Source organism: Patagioenas fasciata, chromosome 18 (assembly GCF_037038585.1).
Source record: "Patagioenas fasciata isolate bPatFas1 chromosome 18, bPatFas1.hap1, whole genome shotgun sequence".
Lineage (NCBI taxonomy): Eukaryota > Metazoa > Chordata > Aves > Columbiformes > Columbidae > Patagioenas > Patagioenas fasciata.
Window position 1 is genome coordinate 688401 of NC_092537.1, and position 20487 is coordinate 708887.

Genomic DNA, 20487 nt, shown 5'->3' on the forward strand with positions numbered 1-20487 from the left:
GTCAACGGCGGGGCCGGGGGATTGGCGCAGACCTGCCGGGGAGCGAGGCGGGGAGGGGGCGGGCGGGGGCCGGGCAGGAGCAGCGCGGAGGGGGGGAGGTGCGGGCAGCCCGGCCCCCGCCCCACGCGTGACTCAGCACGGCCCCCACGGGCCCCGCGGCCGGCGGCAGAGCCCGCGGGGCAGGTGCGCGACCCGCGCCGCCAGGGGGGGCGCCAGGCGGAGGGGCCGCCAGGAGGATGCACGGGGGCGTCCGCACGGTGCTGGCGGGGTCCCGGAGCAGGGGACGAGCCCCCGTGACGGCTCCACGCCGCGGGCTGCTCTGGGCCCACGCCCCCCGCACGGCCCGGGCCCGCCACCTTCTCCCGTGGGGCCGGGCCCGCAGCGGGAGGCGGGTGCGAGGGAGCGGCCCCGCGCACGGCCCGGCAGAGCCCTCGCCCCGCTGCCGGGCGCTGCGCTGCTCGGCGGGCCCAGAGGCCGCGGGGAGCCCGGGCCGGGGGTACCCAGCGGCGAGCACCCCCCGTTGCAAGATGGCCGGAGGGCCCGGGGGAGCGTGCCCGGGGCCTGGTGCAGGTGGCGGCAGCGGCGAGTTTCCCTCGCCCGGTGCCGGAAGCCGCAAGCAGCGGCGGCGTGCGGGGACCACGGGGACGCCGCGGAGAGCCCAGGATGAGCGGCTTCTCGTCTGAGCGGATTAAGGGGAGCATACTGAGGCCCACGCATGTCCGTGCCGCGGGTTGCCAGCGGGGGACCCTCGGCGCTGCTCCGGGAAATGTGGCGTTGCCGGAACGAAAAGCGACGTTCCCCCGGGCAGGTGGAGCGCGGCCGGCCGTGTCCGCGGCCGCTCCGAGCCACGCCCCGGCCACAGGACGATGCGGGGCGCGGACACGCGTGGGGCTGTTCTCGACAGGAGGTGATGCCGCGTGGAACCGCCAGACTCTCCCGGGGGTCTCGGCGCCCGGCGCTGAGCTCGGTCCCCGCAGGTGCCGGGCTGCGCCTCCGAGCCTCTGCCGGGGAAGGGGGACGCTCGGGGCGCCGTGGAGGGGATCCCCGGCCAGGGCGAGACTGAAGCCACCGCACCCGGTGCGCAGCCCCCGCCCGGGCTCTGCCGGCCCTCGGACGGGGCGGCCGGTCCCCGTGGAGCAGGGACTCCCGTGCCAGCGCTGCCCGCGGGGCTCCCGGTAACTCCTGCGGGGTGCGGGAGCGGCGGGGCTGAGCCCGAGCGGCACCGGAGCGGCTCCTCTGCCGGCTGTCGGGAACCAGCTCCCGGTCCCCCCGGGGCCGGTCGCTCCCCAGCCCGCCGCATCCCCGCGGCTCCGCCCGGTAGCCGTGTCCCCGGGCGGGACGGGACGGCCGCGGCCGGCAGCCGCCTGCGCTTTCGGGGGCCCTTCCCGGGCCCGGAGGTGCGGGGGCACCAGGGAGGCACCGCTGAATGTCACCGCGCCGGAGACCATAACAAAGACGCAGCCGCCGCGATCGTAGAGCCGAGCCAATAAAAAGCAAACTGATATTACAATTTTGATTTCCCTGGAGGGCTGAAGGGGCTTAATGTAAGAATTATTATCCATTGTGAACAGCAGCCGAAAGAAAGCCCAGGCAGGAAGATTTAAATTTTTTTTAACTTAGCGGTTTTCCTAAGAAACATACATTCATTGAAATTTATGCCAGCGGAGTTTGTTAACCCTCCCCTTTGACATTTCAAGCTTCTCCTGTTGCCAGAGGAGACAAGCCGAGCACAAACCACTAATGCTTGCAATAAAACTAAATGCCCAGGGACAAGCGCGATTTGGTGCAGTTCCCCTCCGATCTGGGGAAGCTGCGGAGGCTCCAACCCGCGGGGCTGCGCGCTCAGCCCGGCAGGAGCGGCCGATGGGAGCTCGGGGGCTGGCCGAATAGGTACCAAATAGATATATTTTAAACATGTGATCCGGCATCCCTGGGATCTCCGTGGAATCCGCCTCGGGAGCAGTACGAGAGGCCTCTGATGAAATAGAATATTAAAAAAAAAAGTGAAAGTGACACTGAAAACCAATATTAAAAGCATTTTAATCGTTGCCTGGCTGGTGGCTCCCATAGCTCAGCACCAGCTCCTGTCCTGTAGGTTTCTGCAGGATGTTCATCTGCTTTCTGTTACCGGGCTGATTGCACATGATTTGCAGTAATGATCGTAATGGTGGTGATTTTCTATCTCCCACCTTGCTCAAATAGCAGCAGTTCGTGAACTGATACATCTTTCCCTTTGTCAATTTGAAAGAGGACACCTTATTTGAACCACATAAAATAGCCTAACTAAGGAAAGCAGGAAATGTTTCTAACTGCTGCCTCTTCTTGGCTGCTTGGGGCATATCACAGGGATGAGAAAAGAAAAAGGGTTTCCAACCAAAAGAAACAAGAGGCAACCACTGCCTTTTAAAGCCAAGATAGCAGTTCTTTAATACCATGTACTTTGTTTGTGATGTACCCGTTTATAAGGCAGGTACGAGGTGCAGATCCACATTCTGTGGATCTTCCTCCCCTCTGCCACACACCTGTGCAGAAATTTGGGGTCCTCTTCGTGTGCAGAGCACAGTGGACGGGAGCAGAGCTCCTTGGGCAGGAGGAGCAGGCAGACGGGCAGAGCGGGCGTGGGGGCTCCGACCACCTGGGCCTGATCCTGAGCGAGGGCTGCCAGGGTTCTGCTGTAGCACAAAACCTCTAACAGCCAGAGACAGATGGGCTTCCTGCAGGTGCTCAGAAGAACACCAAGGCAATTTCCCCTCAGATACTGGCTGGCCCTGTTCCCTCCTACTACCCAGAGCTGATGTCTGCCTAGGTTTATCCTTTTCATCATTATTTATAAAGTTCTTACCCCAGAGACAGAGCCAGCTCTCTGGGTTGGGTTCTGCCTCTCCAAAACACAAGAGGCTCTGCTTCCCCTCATCTCGTGCACCAGGAGCTCCTGCAGACCTGCTGCACGTTTGCTATCAAGCAGCGCTGATTACACATGCCATCATTTCTGATGTTGCTCATTAGTCTGTATCATTATTAGCAATTCAAACCAGTAATTCTTTTTCAGCTGTGATCCTCCAATTCCACCCCAAAGGCTCCAAGGCTGCAGTTTGGGTGCTCAGCTTTTCCTCCCATCCAGCTCAGCAGGGCCAATGGTTCCTCCTGGAGCCCCAGCAGGGCAGGAGCACACCGGGCTGAGCCCCAAGTAATAACAGAAACTTAATTCATGAATAGTCACAGCATTTCCTTCAAGGCCGCTCCCGCGGGCGGCCGAGCACGGATCGTGCGCCGCTCCCGCACGCCGCTGGCCTTGGAGCGGGGGAGGGCACGGCCCCATTCATCCCCACCTGCCCGCAGCCTTGGCCCGCCGGCCTCCTGGATTCACCCTCTGCTTTTGTCAGCCCTGCCTTGCATTTGAAGTCGTGGCCGGTCTGAAAACTGGATTATAACACAGCCCTTGCTGAGGTCAGCGCTGTGCTGGAGAACAACAAAACAGAGGGTGAGTAGGTAGGCTCGGGAAAACAAACCAACCAACCCACCCCACAACAACCCACAAAAAATCAAACCCACCCACCCAATCGATAGGATGCCACGAGGTAAGACGCACACAATGAAACCCCGTTCCAGGTTGCCAAGGCAAATCTGTCAATAGAGTATTGAACAAGCAAATCTGACTCGCAATTATTGTCTCCTTCTAAATATGAGCTGCCCCTTTGCCTCGCAGTTCAAACCCAGCGCTGGTGCTGAGCAGCTCAGCGATTGCTGGCCGTGGCTGTTTCAAAATGGTGAGGGAAGAGCCATCTCTGCTGGAAGCTGGGCTGGAATTCACTCCAGTGTGCTCTGAAAGCCCCTGGAGCGTCCCCACCACCTTCGCTCCTGCAGCTGAAGTGACACGTGCCCTGCCCCCCGTGTCACCGGCTTCCTAAAGCGGCAAAACCCCTTGGCAAACTGTTTCGGTAAAACATAGAGGACAGTGGAGCACAAGAATATTTTCAGACACTGCTGCAGAAAGAAAACCAGGGCACAGAGCACTCGGCGTTTTGTGACACTCGGGAAAGCACCGTAAAGAATCTGAGCACTCAGAGCTGGGACTGTCGGTGTGGACCAAGCACCGTGGCCTTAAAACCAAATACCGCAGCAGGAGCTGCCAGCAGGAGCTGCCGTCACCGGTCAGAGGCAGCAGTGGGAAAATCCAGAGGCAAAACCATCCTGAACTGGGTCATCACGTGGAAATTTAAATGGCTTCACAAGTACATGGCTGCAGTTGCTGCAGGGCCACATTAGGTGAATTCTCTCTGCTGGCACTGCTTCCAGCACAAACCAGGAGAGGCTGCATGCGAAATCCCCAAGAAGGGGACACTTGTCAGGAGCACACACGGCGGTTTAACAAAGCACCGTGGAGCCTGCTTCTGCGTGGCCGATGCAGGGGCCGAGATGCCGGGTGCACGTGGCACCGTTACCCAGAGCGGCTGTTCTGGGCAGGCTGGTGTCCCATCTCCCACCTCCCGTCTGCCCCACCGAGGTGACAGCCCCGCTCCGCAGAGCTGCAGCCAGCACGGACAGCGCTGCACCCAACACGGACAGCGCTGCACCCAACACGGACAGCGCTGCACCCAACACGGACAGCGCTGCACCCAACAGCAGCTTCTCCAGAGACTCCAGCCCCTGGGGACCAGGTGGGAATAACCCCCCTCCCCAGGGCCCTTTTCTGCTGTGCCTTCACCCCAGCCTCAGGCATGGGTGTTGGTGAGAGGGCCTTGGAGACCATCTGTCTTTAATCTTCTTAGAGTCAGGAGAAATTCAGGGTACAGAGGCACTGAAGTCCCTCTGTACCTGGCCGTGACTCTCCTTCCATGGCACAGGGCTCAGCACCCACCTGGTGGGAGCAGGTCCTGCCACCCTGGAGCAACAGCCTGCCCGGGACACCAGGAGCATTCCCACCTGCGATGCTTTTCCACCCGCGACGCTTTCCCACCCAGCAGGACGTGCCCTTGCCCGGTGGGAGCGGAGCTCTGTGGGTCTGGGGCAGAGGGACATGGAGATCCCTGGTGCACAACATCTGCCCCATCCTGGCCTGCACCTCCTGCCAGCCCTTCAGCTCCTCCAGCAGCCTGGGGAGGGCTGGACACAGAGCTCTCTTCCTCCTCTTATCACTTAAGCCGATGCTGTTCCTTAGCAGCTGACTGTAATGATGAGATTTTCTCCATCAGCAATGGGTCTGTGCGTGTGCTCCAAGCAGGGCCACGATCGGCTGGTGGCAGCGGCAAAGAGCCCTTCGGCTGCCCGGCGAGTTGAGGGAGGATTGAGATGTTTTGTGCAAGCTTTTCCAATCTTCTCCATCCCCTGGAATCACAAAAACTTCCATCAAAAAATAAACAGTGCCAACGCGCTGCAAGCCCCAGACGGCTCAACTTTCCAGCCGCTCCACAAAAATCAAACAAGAAGCTGCTGGAGTCAGATTTAATTTTTGACAGAAAACCCCAAGTAAACCATATCGAACAAAGATTCCTCTGCAACAAGAGCCACACAGGGAATGCCGGGCGGTCAGGGTGGCAGTTTGGAAACGCCATCAACAGGGGTACTGGGAAGTTCTCCCCTGTGGCTTCCCAGGGCTTTTCCTCCCTGTGACTTTTCAACATGCTCCACAGAAGAGCAAGAAACCCCCTTTGTCTTGGGAGACAGGCTGAGATCTGCAGCTCATTTCACAGCAGTGGGGCAAGGACAGAAGCCTCCAGGCAGGTGCTGCCACCATGGTGTCAAACATGAGCCCAGCCTGCAATCACGCTCTTTAATGAACAGAACCACCAAACTAGTCCTGATAAAGTGAGTCAAAGCACATACCCCCAGGGTCCTTATCTCCTTCTAAGGCGACAATCTACAATTCTTATCTAGTACAAAGTCTTGACCATGCAAAGGAGTCATCGGGCACAGGGTTTGCACCCCAGGCAGGGTACGGGTGGAGGATGCAGCCAGACGGTGAACTGAGCTGCCAGGGAAGCGGCTCAGGTCACTCCGGCTCTGCCTCTGCTTCTCCCTCTGGGGCAGGACATGGGCTCAGCCCTGCGAGAAAGGGATCAGCGGGGTTTCTGGGGCTCAGCCCTGCGAGAAAGAGCTCAGCGGGTTTTCTGGGGCTCAACCCTGCGAGAAAGAGCTCAGCGGGGTTTCTGGGGCTCAGCCCAGCCACCTCACCTGTGCATACACTCACCTGGCTGGGCTACACCAGCCTATCTCCCCAAGACCTTCCCTGCCTGCAGAAGCAGGTGAATGGCCCATGCCAAGCTATTTAACCGCAGGGATTGATTGATTGATTGATTGACTGATTGATTGACTCTCTAAGACCACAGCTGAGGACAGTGTGCCTGCACCCAGGTGCTGCCATGAGCTGCCAGGGAAGGGCAGGGTGACCGTCCCGTGGAGAGCTGCCCCCGGCACGTGGATGTGGGGGCGAGGGAGGGAAAGGGGAGCGGGGAAGCTGCAGCCCTCCTGTGCACGGGGTAGCGTTTGTGCAGCAGCCAGCGCCGCTGAGCTGCAGCTCCGCTCCCACCCGCTGCCGGGACCAAGCTCCAGACACCGTGTGGTGCTGGGCTGAACTGATGCCCTGGCCACCCCCTCCCCGGGCAGCACAGGGATGAGATCGGTAATTGCCCACAGACAGAAGTGAAAATTACTGGTTTGGGCTGGGACAGCCTGGGAAGCTACAGGAAGAGGAGCAGGCGCAGGCCTTGTCAGCACATGTCCTGCCTGGGGTCTGGGGATGGCACACGGAGGATCCTGGCACACGCGTGAAGTGCCGGTGGTCGCGGTAACTTGCCCGTCCCTTCCCGAGCGCGGCAGAGCCGAGCCCTGGGCTGAGCTGGGCGAGGGCTGCGGAGGGGGCGGCTGCCACCGCACAGCCGGTCATGGGGACCTTGGGACTCTGCCACTCTGGGGACTGTGAAACACTTGGGGACCCTTCGTTGTCCCCAGGGCTGCAGGGTCCTGGCCGGTGGCACCGCGAGCTGCCGGCACGTGGTGGGTGGGTTTGCGGCTGTGCTCCTGGGTCTGTCCTTACACAACTCAACCACGTATTGCTGTGTAGGAGCGAGGGGCCTGTGCTCCTCCTCTTTGGCAGATCCATTGCTGCCATCCGACAGCCACAAAATGCAGCGTTTGGCAGAGGCACCTTGGTTTCGAAGGGCGCTGCTGGCTCCCCGGGGTCTGTGCCGGGTGCAGCGCAGGGAGGAAGCGAGCGCGGCTCTGCGGTCGGGCGGCTTCCACCCTCCCTGCACCTGAGCGCGGCAGCGGCGCGGCTCCCCGAGCCCTTCCCTCCGCCTTCCTTCCTTCCGCCCTGCGAGCATCGCCCGGCAGCTCCAGCCAGAGACCACGGCTCATTGCAAGGCCATTTCGCCAACCCAGCGGCTGCCCTGGCACTTTATCCCTCTCAGCAGATTGCACCAAGTGTTTATGTTTCCAAAGGTTTTGGGAAGATTTACTGGTGGTGCTGCCCGCCCTCCGTGTGTTACGCTGTCACCAGAGAGCTCTCTGCCGTAAAGCTGCTTAGCCCAGCCCAAGTCAAACTGCATTAAGCCATTAAGTGTGCACATCTGCCAGGGAGGGGGAGCGAGCCCATCGCGTGTGCGTTGAGCGGGCGGAGCGGCGCTGGGCTCCCGGCACCGGCTCGCACCAGGGTCAGGGACTGGAAACGGCCCCGGGGCCGCCAGCGTGCCCAGCATGTGCTGGGGACGCATCACACATGTCCCAACCTGTGCTGACCCGCAGTGGAGCCCGGGCTCTGCTTGAGCGTGGCTGCGTCAGAAACGGAGGTGGCTCCATCCCCTGGGCTGATGGGCAGCAAGGCAGCAGGCAGGAGCCCGCTCTGCTGTGGGGGTGACACTGCGGGGACAGTTGAGTCATTTGGTGTGTGACACACCCCGTGTCGCTCGGTGGGACGCACCCTTTCCTGCACTGGGGAGCCCAGCTTGCCCGGCTGCAGGGTCCCCGCAGCCCTGCCCGGGTGCTGGGCGGGAGGAGGGTTCCCAGGGCTGCTGGCGCTGAGTGTCCCCTCATCTCTGGATGTCCCCGTGTCTCTGGTCTCTTGTCTCTGCCCACGGGCAGCTCATTTCTCTGCAGTGCAGTGAGCAAAACCAGGGCTGTGTCTCTGCCCCAGCGTGGCATGAGCCACATTGTGCTGATCCGCAGGGACCATGTGGCTGGGGGGGCCCAGGGAGGTGTGAAGTGACACTGTGCACACTGGCAGGCTGGCACGGGGCGAGCAGGAGGCAGGGATGCAGGGCTGTCCAAGGCAGGGATGCGGCTGTGTGGGGCAGGGACGGCGCTGCAGGGCGCTCAGGGAGCCCCCAGGTGCACGGGGTGCTGCTGCCATGGGGCGCTTTGTCGCTCGCCCCAGGCTGGGGGGCTGCCCGGGCGGCCCCAGCGCTGCGCTCGCTCCAGGGACGCCGGGAGCTCCCAGCTCCGCCGCTCCCACAGCCCATGTTTGGGCCGCGGCTGCAGCAGGGCCATAAAAGGCAGCGTGGGGAGGGCGCTGGCACCGCGCTCGCTGCGTCGGGGCCACCGCGCCGGGGGCGTCCCGAGGAGCTGCCACCGGGACTGGGGCTGGGGGCCAGCGGCTGAGACAGAGGGAAGGAGCAGTGAGCTCCAGAGCTCCTCGTGCACCAGGGTGGCAGACAGAGCGCTGGCAAACTCCGTGCGAGTGTTTTGGCTGGTGCAGGACCTTCTGTAAGACAAGCTGAGGACCAGAGCAGGGAGGTGTTCACTGAGCTGAGGTCCAGCAGATGTGCAGTAAATGCAGTCAAACCAGCCAGCTCCAGAGGTCAATAATGGGGAAAAAAAGTGGAGGCAATGAGATTTTGGGGTAATGCAGGAGGACTCGTTCCCTCCAGGGACTTTCTCCAGCTGTCCTAGGTACATCCTTACTGGCAGGGATCAAAACACTGACCAGAACCCATGGAGAACAGCAGAGATGGGCAGATGACAGCCCCGTCGCCGAACAGTGACTAACTGATGAGGAAAGCGGTGCTGCTGGCCGGGTGCGGTGTGAGCCAGCCCGGAGGAATGCGAGGCGGACAAACAGCGAGAGGGAAGGGCCGTTCCCAGGTATGGGGTGGGCACCGCCAGCACCCAGCAAAGTGCTTCCAGCTGGAAAGCCAGGGCCACGCACCAGGATGTGCTTCCAGCTGGCGAGGGGGACGTGCTGGAGGACTCTTCCCAAATGACATTTATGGGGGTCTTTCAAGCGGGGTTGAGCAAAGGCTGGGAGGGGAGCTGGCACAGGAACGCTGCTGGTGCCCCAGGCAGTGACCGAGATGGGCTGTGGTGGCAGCCTCGTCCCCCCTGAACTGTGTCCCTCCCCAGCCGTGTCCCCCCCAAGCCGTGTCCCTCCCCAGCCGTGTCCCCCCCAAGCTGTGTCTCCAGCGCTCAGCTCAGACCCCGTCCCAGCACACCCAGCAGCTTCCTCACTCCCACTTCAGCTTCGAGGGGGTTTTGGCAATGCAGGTGTGTAACACGAAGCCCAGCTGCAGCCATGCTAGACCTGGCATTAGACAAAGCACAGCAAATCCCCATTAACGGCACCTCCTGCACCTCACACGCGGTTGCTGGGGGTTCTGGGGGCTGCAGCCCCGGGACAGGCAGATGCAGGTGAGAGCGGCTGCCTGTGCCCCCCGGCCCCCCAGCACAGCCCTGATTCGTCTCCTGCCTTGGCTTCTGCTTGCGTGGGCTCACAACGCTCGTTCCCCGCCTGAACGGCTGAATAAAGCCCAGCAACAATGGGCCATCGATTATCCCATTATATTTCCATCGGGCTTGACTTCCCAGCCGACTCCCAGAGGGGCAGGGGCTCGGTGGGGCTGGGTGCATCAGCCCCTCGCTCGGTTCTGCTCTCCAGAGCCATGAGCCCCCCGTGCCAGACACTCCAGTGCCAGACACCCCAGTGCCAGACACCCTGGTAACGCCATCTCCGCATCAGATGCTGCCCCTTCCCCAGCAGAGCCCGTGAACTGGAGTGATGCACCTGGAAGGGCAATGGTCCCTGCTTCAGGGACCCCCCCTAATCCCCAGAGGGCTCTCAGGGCCCATCCCACCTCTGGCAAGCTTGAGGCTGGCGCCAGCCCTTCCCATGAGCCTGGGGGCTGCCTTGTCTCTGCTCCCCACATTTTGCAGGGCTGTATCCCTCCCCAGGTCCCTCTCCTCGCCCCTGGCCAGCCACGGCAGAAGCACCGCCAGCCTCTTCCCTCACGTGTGCTGCCCGTGGAGCCCAGGAGAAACCAAGCGCCAGGGGCCCGTGGGCGCCCCTTCCCCTCCCATCCTGTCCTGTCCCATGCAGGGGAACAGCCCCAAGAGCACCAGCTCTCTGGTGGCTGCTTCTTCCTGTGTCACCAACACCAGCCCTGCTTGTTCTGAGTATTTTTATTACCCAAGCTGCTGATGAGTGATTTTTCAAGGACAGAAAGGTCAGCACATGCAGACCCTCCCCAGTGCCCCGCGGTGCCCGCGCTCCCGGTGGGGCTCGGCTCGGTGCTGCCCCACACCCGTGTGACACCGTGAGCACCCAGTGCCACGGCTCAGCCTTGCAGCGGCAGCTGTGGGGAAGGGCTGGCTCAGCCCGTGCTCGTGGGCTGGTGCTGGGTGACCCGGGCAGCGCCGCGTGGGGTGGCAGCCCAGGAGGGCCCCCGGTCTGCTCCACGTGTGGAGCCCAGCCGGTCGCCCGCTCCCTGTGTGCTGCTCCTGCTCGCAGCGGGAGCTCCAAGGTGGCGCAGGGGAGCGGTGACGGTGACGCTGCTGTGTCTGCTCAGGGATGCTTCGCCTGCAAATCTCCTACCTGCGTCAGCAGCTGAATTCCCTGGTCTCACTCCCCGCTCTGGCAGCTCCTTTAACCCTTTCCTCCCGGCAGCTGCGCTGTGCGAGGCACCGCCGAGCACACAGGCGTCACCGAGGGGCACGCTGCCGGTGGCTGGTGTCACGGTGGCTGTGCTGTGGCCCTCTGGCTGTGTGCTGGCTATGGTGGTCAGACCTGACCCTGTGCCCATGTGTCTGCAGGAGGGGACGCAGCATTTTCCAGCTTGGTGAAGCTGTTCTGCACCCTCCTTGGTGTCCCCAGCTCTCCTGCAACCTGTGGCTGGTGTCCCTTCCCAGCCCCGGCCGCACCGCGTCCCCGTGCACCCCTCGGCAAGCAGAGCCAGGCCTGGGCGCTGCCGTGGTGGGGGCTGCTCTGGGGGCCGGGGCTGCTGTGGGGCAGGGACACACTCGCCCCGCTGGCCCCGATCCCCGGGGAGAGCCGGCAGCACGTCCCAGCGCCCGCGGCTGCGGTGTCGGCGTGGGGCAGATTTCTCACCTTGGCAGAGGGCCTGCAGGCCAGCTGGTGTTTGAGCTGTTTCTAGGGTTTCCAGTCACTGCTGGAAGTTCCTCAGTGCTCACCCTCCCATGCAATGTGTGGGAATTTGGTTCCCGAAGCCCGGACCTGTCTGCCGGAGCCGATCTGTGCCGGGCAGCCCCTGGGGCGGGTCCCCTCGCTCCCGGCACAGCGGTACCAAAGTGCTCCCCGCCTCCGTCTGCAGCACGGGCTGCTGGTGCCGAGGGCTCGTGGCCACGCAGCGGGCTGGGATCGCTCTGCCCGGGTGTTTGACGAGTCCCCACAGCTCTGGCAGGGACCCCCACACGTCCCCTCAGCCCAGGGTGCAGCGAGCCGGAGGGGAAGGGCGGCTGGTGCTCCCGCAGGCTGCTGGGCTTGGGGCACAGAGGCCACCTCCCCGCCGCCCATGCCACCGCCAGGGTTAGTCAAGCACCAGACGCCGACAGAAGCAGCTGAACTTGTTTGTGGTTCGTGAAAGACAAACCCACGCCAAACAAAATGAAAAATGGCAGGAAGAATCTTTACGCTGCTGCTCCTCCGGTCCCCGCAGCCCCGCCGCACGCAGCAGGAGCTTCGGCACAGGCCCGACCTGCAGCCGCCTGGATTTGGAAGGACCTGGAGTACCCGGGCACGGTGGAGGGTTGGGGGTGGCTGCAGAACCTCTTCCAGTCAGCAAAAAGCACCACTAGAAGTGCCGGCTGACTGCAGGGCGCTTCTGCTGGGTTCCCTGGGCCGTCACTGTGCTCGCTGCGGTGTTTTCGGAGTACGCCTGCCCGCCGGGTGTCACCGACCACAGGACACACGGACGCTCCACATGTCCAGCCAGGGTGGATGGCCCCAGGGACTTTAACAAGTGGCTGCATTTTGATTGTGGTTTGTTTTTCTGCTTTTTGTAGCACCGCATCACGCAGTGGCTCTGTTTGCTGAGCAGGAGAGAGCGAGCCTGCAGGGGGAACGAGAGGAAAAACCCGACCCCTTTGCCAGGCCGTTCCCGTGAGACCAGCTGTGTTTCACAGGTGAGCTGCAGAACAGCAGTTTAGTCACAGCAGCTTGGAGACAGCGATGGGTTTGGAGAAAACCACCGAAGCCACGAGGGTGGGCAGGGATCTGCGCATCAGCTGCATTTCCTTCCTCAGTTTCAAGCACAACGTTTGTTTTAACCACCCCAGGGCTGAAGCGCAAGGGTGGCGTTTGTCCCGGGACCGGTGAGCGATGTCACCGCTGGTCCCGGCCGCTGTCCCCGCTCTGCCGCGGGCAGCTCTGCACGTCGCCTTCAGCAGGGGACCCAGCCGAGAGCTCGCTGCAGTTGAGCATCTCGCCCCAGAACCAAACCAGCCTGTTGGGTTCATTACCGAGACTCGCTTCATGACACCATCACCCAAGTATTTCTTACCAAACCTCGCAGCGCCCAACGCGCAGCACTCAGCGCCCGGCCGGTGATCGAGCTCTGACACAACCGGGCTGGAGACGCCTCTCCAGAGCACGGGACATGCAGGTGGGTCTTCCAACGGCAAACGGTGCCCAGCTCACTGGCAGGTGGTGCAGGCATCACGTCACCACCGACCACTGCACTGTCCAGATTACTGCATCGAGATTGCCTAGAAATTGCTTTTTGAAGGCAGAAACCCTATGAAAAGTGAGGAAGAGCCCCATTCCCTGGCTCAACCGCTCAGAGGATCATCCTTGCACCTTGCTCAGCTTCCTCCTGCCCCGGCAAGGACTGGTAGTGCAGCGGCCAGGAGCGGTGGTGATGGCACCAGGAGCGGCGGTGATGGCACCAGGAGCGGCGGCGATGGCACCAGGAGCGGCGGCGATGGCACCAGGAGCGGTGGTGATGGCACCAGGAGCGGCAGCGATGGCACCAGGAGCAGTGGTGATGGCACCAGGAGCGGCAGCGATGGCACCAGGAGTGGCGGTGATGGCGGCGATGGCACCGGCTGTGGCGCGGGCAGAACACAAGCTTGGAAAAGATCCTGTTTTTTTCACAAAACTACAGTCTGGGGAGGGGGGAAGCGAACCAGGAGCTGATGCAGCCGCCGTGGTGGCTGCAGGACACGGCACAAAGCCCAGCTCAGCAGCAGGCCTGGCCCAAAGGGAGGCCAGAGCTCAGCTCTGTGACCTGGAGTGGTTTTGAAGCGAAGGAGCCCAAACCTTCACAGCAGAACTATTCTTCAAAGCCCTTTCTAAGCTTGAACTAAGAGAGAGTTGCCTTTCATAACTAGAAGAAGAAATGAACTCCATTCAAAGAGCAGCAATTTTTGGGTACTTGGATGATGTTGAAGCACTTGGCTGAAGCACAGATTGCAATAAAATCAGCCACAAAAATATTTAAGGAGCTTCCTCTGAGTTTGCAGCCCCACAGTTGGAGCAATCTGGTTCTGGAGCAGCCTCTGGAGAGGGGAACGGGGAGACCCAGCAGCTTTGGGGTGTGATGGGTCTGGGAAGGGCTGAGCTCACCACGGAGCTCCCCAGCCTCGGCTCCTCTTCCCAGGTGGAGCGAACCCTCATCGTGCCTTTTGTTCCTGTTTAAATGAGGGATAAAGGGCGTGCGGAGCCCTCCCCAAAGCGCTGAGCACAGGCCGGGCAGGGCTGGGATGTGACCATGAACTACAGCCGGCCAGACTGGTCTGGTTTTATGACCCAAGCGGAGACCTGGGGATCAACCAGCCAGCCCACGGGGACAGGCCAAGCTGGGCTTTGAATTCTTTGGTGCCTGTAATAACTCAGGTGAGTCTCTTTGTTCTCGTGAACGGCAACGCTCCCTGCGGCAGACAGCGTCCCTCGACCACAACAGCCCGCCAGCCCTGTCCTAACACAGCCCGGCCGCGCTGGCCCAGCTGCCGCTGCCCCAGGTCACAAACGCCACTGTCCCTGGCACACGGGACTCGGCAGCAGCACTCAAATCCAGGGACAAACGAAGCTGCTTCATGGACGATGTGGGACAGAGCTCCTTGCTGCCCTGGGGACATGGAGGGGACACGGAGGGGACACGGAGGGGACACGGGAGGTGCCGGGCTGCATGGGGCACTCCGGGCTCCTTGGCTCCCAGATGCTGCCGATCGGGTTCCGCGCTGGGATTATGAAGCAGGGAGGACTCAGTTTTCTTTTTTCCCTGCTCCCCTTCCCCCCGGCACCAGGAGGCAAAAGGATGTGTCAGCTCAAGGCTGAGTCTAAAGAGGCTTATGCTGACTATTTACCTTTGCAAGGGGCTATTTTTGGCTGCTCAGCTGCAGCTAATTCAATGAACAGGGCAGCGATTCAGCAGAGAAGCCACATGAGGGTCATTGTTCCTAGGATGCACTTTTCTGCCCTGCAGGGACCACGAGCCCTGATTCTTTCTTGTTCCTCCCTTTTATTTTCAGATGGCAAAGAGTGTCACAAAGGAAAAGGGGATCCTGGGGACAGGTCAGAAGGACTTGGGCAACCTGGTGCCCTGTCCGGCACTTGCCTTGTTGCCTTTCACTACAGAGGGATCCCGAGGCTGCTCCTGACCCGGCTGCAGCCGCTGCCGAGGGCTCCAGGGCGGCTCCGCGCACCCTCCTGTCCCGCACCTTCCACCCAAAACGAGCTTGGAAGCTTGGGGATATCCAGTGTGATTCAACAGTGGCTGCAACTGGGAGCAAGTGACCGGGACGTGACTGCTGCTGGCTCCCGGGGGGCAGGGGGGTGATCGGCTCTACCTCCCCAACCATTGCGAAGTGGGTTCAGCGGGTGATGGGCTCAGGGAGCTCCCGGTGCCGAGCACAGGGCCGCTGCTGTAGGGAGACACCTGACCCGTCCCGCTGGCCACAGGACCCGCTGGCCACGGGACCCGCAGGCCGATGCGCTGAGCACCACTTCAAACACGAGAAACGGCTTTCCCGCGTGCTGGAGAACTGCAGAGTCCTTAACTGAACAGATCCTGAGCGATTTCCACATTGCTGAGTGACATTTTAATAGTGGAAAAATAATGCTAAAAATTATCTACTTCATCTCTTCCCATTGTCTTCTCCTGGCTGGGAACGGCTGCTGCAGCAAAACCGGCTCCGAGCCGCTGGTCACTGTGTGCGGTGCCCCAGCCTGGGGCTGCCCGGCCCCTGCACGGGTGCCGGAGCTGTGCTGGCGCCGGAGCTGCGTGGGTGCCGGAGCTGCGCGGCAGGGAGACTGTGGCCTTGCAGCAATGCCCGGCTGGCACCGGGCAGGTGGCAGCGCTGGCTCCTGCTGTCCCATGGGGAGCTGGCGCCCGCCTGCTGCCACCGAGCTGCTTGGTGTGAAGATGCTTCTGGCATTTTCCGACGTGTGTTTTTTCTGACCCCCGCTCAGCCACCATCGCTTAGAGCTTGCATTGGGATGAACGCATCGAGAGCTGCTGCGTGTCCCCAGGCTGAAGTCAGTGGAACCCGGGGACAGAAGCGCAGACCCAGCACCCAACACACCTTGTGTGGCTGCAAAGAGCGGCTCAACCTGCAGGGACGGCGTCCGGCCAAGTGCTGTCCCCCGACCATACGGTACAGCACCCGGCCTGCACAGCAACGCACCACGCAAACGCCTCACACAGACTTTTATTGTTCACTGAAACACCGCAAACCCCTCTGCACCGCAGAGCCGGCAGCTGCCCTCGCGCCGGGGGTCACCTCCCAACCGCCGCACACACCGGCAGCCCCGGGGCCGCGGAGCCGGGCTGGTCCGGAGCCGCGCGGTGCGGCAGGAGGATTCCCCACTGCTCTCGCCCAAGGGAAGGTTTTCATCTGCTGAATTAAAGGCACACAGATCAGGAGCCAAACCGTCCTTGTGCCGCGCAGCCAGCGCAGGGTTTTTGCCCCCATCCGGGGCAGCGTCCGGCCTGTGCTGGTCCCGCACGGCGCATCCCGGGGCAGCCTCACCCCGCAGGCGCTGGGCACGGGCTCATCTGGGGCCGCGGGAAAGGCCTCACAGAAAGATTTCCAGACAAACCTGCGGATCCGGTGGCGGTACGGCCGCAGCACGGGGACAGAGGGGCTGCCACGTGAGCTGCTAAAAGGACAAAGAACCCTGCGAAGGGAGCGTGGGCTCCCCCCGTCCAGGGGCGGGATGGGGCCGGGCAGGAGCGGTGGCACGGCTGGACTGGGGGAGCAGGACGCCGTGCATGGGGACACAGCAGAGCCGGCACAGCCCGCTCACCTGTCTCCTTCTCCGTTCCTACAAGGAAACCATTCCCTGGCTCTGTTTGGCACAAACGCTGGCTCAGGACGCACCTTCGGATGCCACTGGATTTGGTAAGGGCACTCGGCAACACCGCCGTGCTCGAGGCCCCAGCTCCACTGCCAGGTGGCGAAGTTTGTAGAAGACAAGAGGAGAAACAAGCTGTCCTTTCAAAAATACCTCAAGGGAAACCTGCCTTGGAGTCAGAGCTCAGCAAAAGCGCCTGCGACAAACCCCGCTTCATTTTCACCTTGGGACGGGGAAGGGTGCGCTACTGACCCCACCTGAAGAGCGCGAAGCCCACGTGTGCCGCAGCCCACGGCAACGGCCGGCCAGGACCGCCAGTGTTCCGTAGCCGAGAGGAGCCGGAGGAAACACACCGGGAACAACAGATTTCCATGAACAAATGTCTAAAGTCTATGGTTGTCAGCATAAAGAAAACAGCTTTGCTGTAATGTCATGAAGAAGTAAACTTGGAAAGGTGTCCGAGAAACCCCCTGGCTGCAGGAAAGCAGCGCGTAAAGAGCCGGGGCTGTGCACTTCGTACGCATGCAAAAGGATCATGGCAGCCAGCGCACCACGTAGAAAACGAAAAGGCGAGAGACACGACCTTTAGGCGACCAGCTCCTCCTCGCCAACCAAGGAGACACCTCCCTGCAATGCCAATAGTCTGCAGTGCTATTTCTGGCAGATTATAATTAAAACGGTTGTTATGGCTTTAGAGAGAAGCCTCTGAGCTGCAGGTTTTGGCTGAAGCAGGAGGTGCACGTGGCGTGCACTGCGGGGGGGACGTCGCACGGAGCTTTGGCCACAGCGCTGCCCGCCCGCCCAGCTCCAGCGCTGCTGGGTGTCCTTGGCTCCCCACCCTGTCCCCCCTCCCCACCAGCCACTAACAAAGTTCTGCTTGCTAACCAGTCCAGTCCCAGAGGCAGAATAAAAAGTCCTTGTTGAGACCTAGAAAAGCTTCGTATTTCTAACAAAATCAAATCCAAATGCATGCAAACGCTGCTCCTGGTTCGATGCATTTCGTTCTGGTTCCACCACCAGTGCACCAGAATTTGCTTTCCCTGCAGAGGAATTTCATTCCTCGTCCATTCTGCACCGTTCAGTCTTCTCAGAAGTCTAGACAAGCTATCCCTCCATTTTTGTCTTGAGCATTTTTTCCTATGCACATCCTTCCTGCCCTTCCCTCTTCCGCCGTCGCACCCTGTTCCTCCACAGCTATTTTCGGAAGGCAAAGACGTCCCGTGTTTTCAAGCCTCTCTTGCCTTCGCTTCCTGGTTGAGGAGCGGCCGGTTCCGCCAGCCCCCCGTACGGGCAGCTCTCGGACTCGGGGTGGTGGCCGGAGCACTCCACGGCGGGGATGAAGCCGCTGTCCCACATGCCCGTCCCACACAGCTTGCACAGGTCGTGCAGGCTGCAGGGGATGCGGGGCAGGAGGTGGAACTGGTACAGCAGACTCCGCGCCTGGAGGGGAGACGGAGACAGAGACAGAGACAGAGACAGAGACAGAGACAGCGTCAGCAGCTCCTCCGGAGAGCAGGGGATGGACACAGAGCAGGGGACGGACATGGAGAGCAGGGGATGGACACGGAGAGCAGGGGATGGGGCAGGAGGACCAACAGCTGTGTCTGCATTCCCCTGAGCGTGCAGCGCGATCCCACCCACACCGCTGCCTCCCGAGCTCTACAGCCACCTCTTGTTTCTGCAAAACTCGCTTCCAGGCCAACAGCAGCATCCCGCCCCCCAGGCTCCGGATACGCAGGGATACAGGAGGTGCGGAAGATGGAGCACCGGTCCCTGATTTTCTCAGCGCTCTGAGCCGTGTCTCGGACCTGGGGCTCAGCCCACATCAGCACACGAGTATCTACCTTCCTGAGTACCAGCTCTCCGTTCATGTGCATGGCCAGGTTGCCGAAATGCAGCAGCATCTGGTCCGTGGCCAGCTGCTGTTCAATGACGTCGTCCCCATAGATCACCACGATGGCCACGCAGATGAAGAGGTGGAAATAATCAGTCTGCAAGGAGAACGCAGGGGCTGGCGCACAGCGGGGGGGCGCAGGTCTGGCTCAACCTCCCGCCCTCCACGAGCGTGTCCTCAGGGACATCTTTTGCTCCTTCCAGATTTGCCTGGTGGTCACGGAGCATGAGCTGTTGGTGGATTGTGAACCACAGCTGAGTCCACGTCTCCTCCCTTTACAGCGCGGCAGCAAGGTCTGCACCACAGCCTGCAAACAGACTAGTGAGCTTTGGGAGGGCATTTTCCAGCTGTGTAAGAGAAATCGGAACTTCAGAATGGACTGTTCAGCACTTTCTGAAAAAACCTCCTTTTGAAGCCCAGACATCCTCAAGAAGGAGAGGCAGGCCTCCATCCTCCTGCTGCACAGATAAACCTCTTTGATAATTACAGATTATCACTTATTTTGGACACTTTGCTCCTGAGAGCCCTTATGGAAATTCTGCAGCACTCGCTGGGACGGGGAGGGTTGGGAGAGGCTGCGCCGCTGCCCGTCGCCCGCTCTCCCACCTGGTAGTGAGCCCAGCACGCTTCCCACATGCGCAGCGCCTCGGCCTCTGGAAATTCGCGTTTGAAGCAGAGGAGGATCCAGCGGTGACAGAAAAGCATCTGCAGGCCGTCCTCTCCCAAGCAGGAAAGGTGCTGGTAGAAGCGCGGGTGCATGAGCCGCAGCAGCTCTCGCAGGTACATCTGGAAAAGACGCGCTGGGCTGAGCCGCCCGGGCACAAGGGACGTGTCCCCCGCCCCGGGACCCCCGGCTCCGCAGAGCTGCCCACAGCTCTCTCCTCTCGCTATGAGCTCTGGCTTTGCGGTGTTTGCTCCAGCACGGCCAGCGTGCCCGGACCCAGCATCACCGCCAGAGCTCACAGACCTCGGCTGCTATGTCACGAGGCAGGGCTGGGGGTGAAAGGAAAAATCCCATGGCAGCTACATGGTGAAAAGAAAGAAAGGGAGAGATTCAGGCTGAGGAAAGCGGCTGGAACCTTAAAAACCAGAGAAAAGGAAGGACACAGCTATTTCTGGCCATGTTTCATTTCGGCAGAGGCTGAGCGATGCGGAGGTGATTTTGGAAGGCCCGACACAGGCGCTGTGCAGGGCACGAGTCTGCACCTCAGCTCCCGGCACCTCGCCAGCCTCCCGTGGGGTCTCACCAGGGCGTCACCGCTCTCCATTGGTGCCACTGTGACCCAGGCAGGACGGTTCAGGTTTAGAATGCGTTTTTCAGGATCTTATCCAGAAAACAACCGACATCCATGTTAAAACCTAAAAACTGCCCATTTTTAAACAAGCTCACCTCATTTTAAGAAACTCTCTGAGATCTGTAAGGCTTTTCATTTGGAGATAATTTAAAAAATCTATTAAAAATATTAAGATCTTAAAAACAAACCACAAAGAAGGGGGCTGCAGCTCAATCAGCTCCTCTGCCTCGTTCACACCAAATGCCCCAGAATGAGGACAAAAACGAACCAGCGAGTCTTCACTGCCAGAGAGAAGAGCAAAGACAAAGCAAGCCCTGAACCGGCACCCTTTGTCACAGCCAAGGTGACTTTACTCTGACAATGTATTGGCTGTAATGCCTCTGGAGGACCCAAATCACCCAGGATCAATTTGATCCCCCAGGTATTTGGTGACCTTGGAGCGTGCTTCGTGCTGGAACCCCAGGTCGCGCTCTGTGGCGCTCCCTGCTCTGATGGCAGGGGAGCAGCTCCCGCCAGCGCTGCGGGGCTCAGCATCCAGCCTCACCAGCTGCTTCTCCATGTCCTCGTCCCGGGGCGAGCTGAAGAAGATCGTGTTCTGCATCAGTCCTACGAAGCACCAGAAAGTATCCGACTCGTCCAGGATCTCTGCCAGGAGCGGGGCGACCAGGTCGGACATGCCCTGGGAGTATCCGATCGCCGGGTTAAACACTGCATAGTTCAGCAGGATCCTCCTGGGGAAGAGAAGCCAGTGGGAGGTGAGACCCGGAGGGGCACATCCAGCC

General features: G+C 61.0%; 2 protein-coding genes across 7 annotated transcripts in view; both read right to left on the bottom strand.

The window, feature by feature from the left end:
* Window positions 1–15852: 15852 nt before the first annotated feature.
* LOC139829383 (uncharacterized) lies at window positions 15853–17053 on the bottom strand. The gene is made up of 3 exons (XM_071816695.1): window positions 17030–17053; window positions 16469–16656; window positions 15853–16321 (listed from the first exon to the last, which is right to left on the bottom strand). The coding sequence occupies exons 1-3, from the start codon at window positions 17051–17053 to the stop codon at window positions 15871–15873; spliced, it is 663 nt and encodes a 220-aa protein (XP_071672796.1). The 3' UTR covers window positions 15853–15870.
* The window catches only part of TBC1D16 (TBC1 domain family member 16), a 28273-nt gene continuing 23638 nt past the window's right edge, over window positions 15853–20487 (bottom strand). For 4 of the 6 annotated variants that reach the window (XM_071816310.1, XM_065852623.2, XM_065852620.2 and 1 more), the window contains 4 exons: window positions 20250–20436; window positions 19017–19196; window positions 18361–18507; window positions 15853–17956 (listed from right to left, as the gene is read on the bottom strand). In XM_071816310.1, the coding sequence (XP_071672411.1) occupies window positions 17711–17956; window positions 18361–18507; window positions 19017–19196; window positions 20250–20436 (760 nt within the window). In that variant the 3' untranslated portion in view covers window positions 15853–17710. Of the gene's footprint in view, window positions 17957–18360; window positions 18758–19016; window positions 19197–20249; window positions 20437–20487 lie in introns of those variants that run through there. The other 2 variants (XM_071816312.1, XM_071816314.1) reach the window with 2 other exon arrangements.

Bases quoted from the DNA above. Each gene is read 5' to 3' on its own strand.
- LOC139829383 (XM_071816695.1), bottom strand. From the start codon at position 17,053: ATGATCCTTTTGCATGCGTACGAA. The intron at 16,657-17,029 runs GTGCACAGCCCC...TATTTTTGAAAG, and splicing joins TCCTTTTGCATGCGTACGAA to GACAGCTTGTTTCTCCTCTT. The intron at 16,322-16,468 runs GTGAGCGGGCTG...TTGTCCTTTTAG, and splicing joins AGGAACGGAGAAGGAGACAG to CAGCTCACGTGGCAGCCCCT.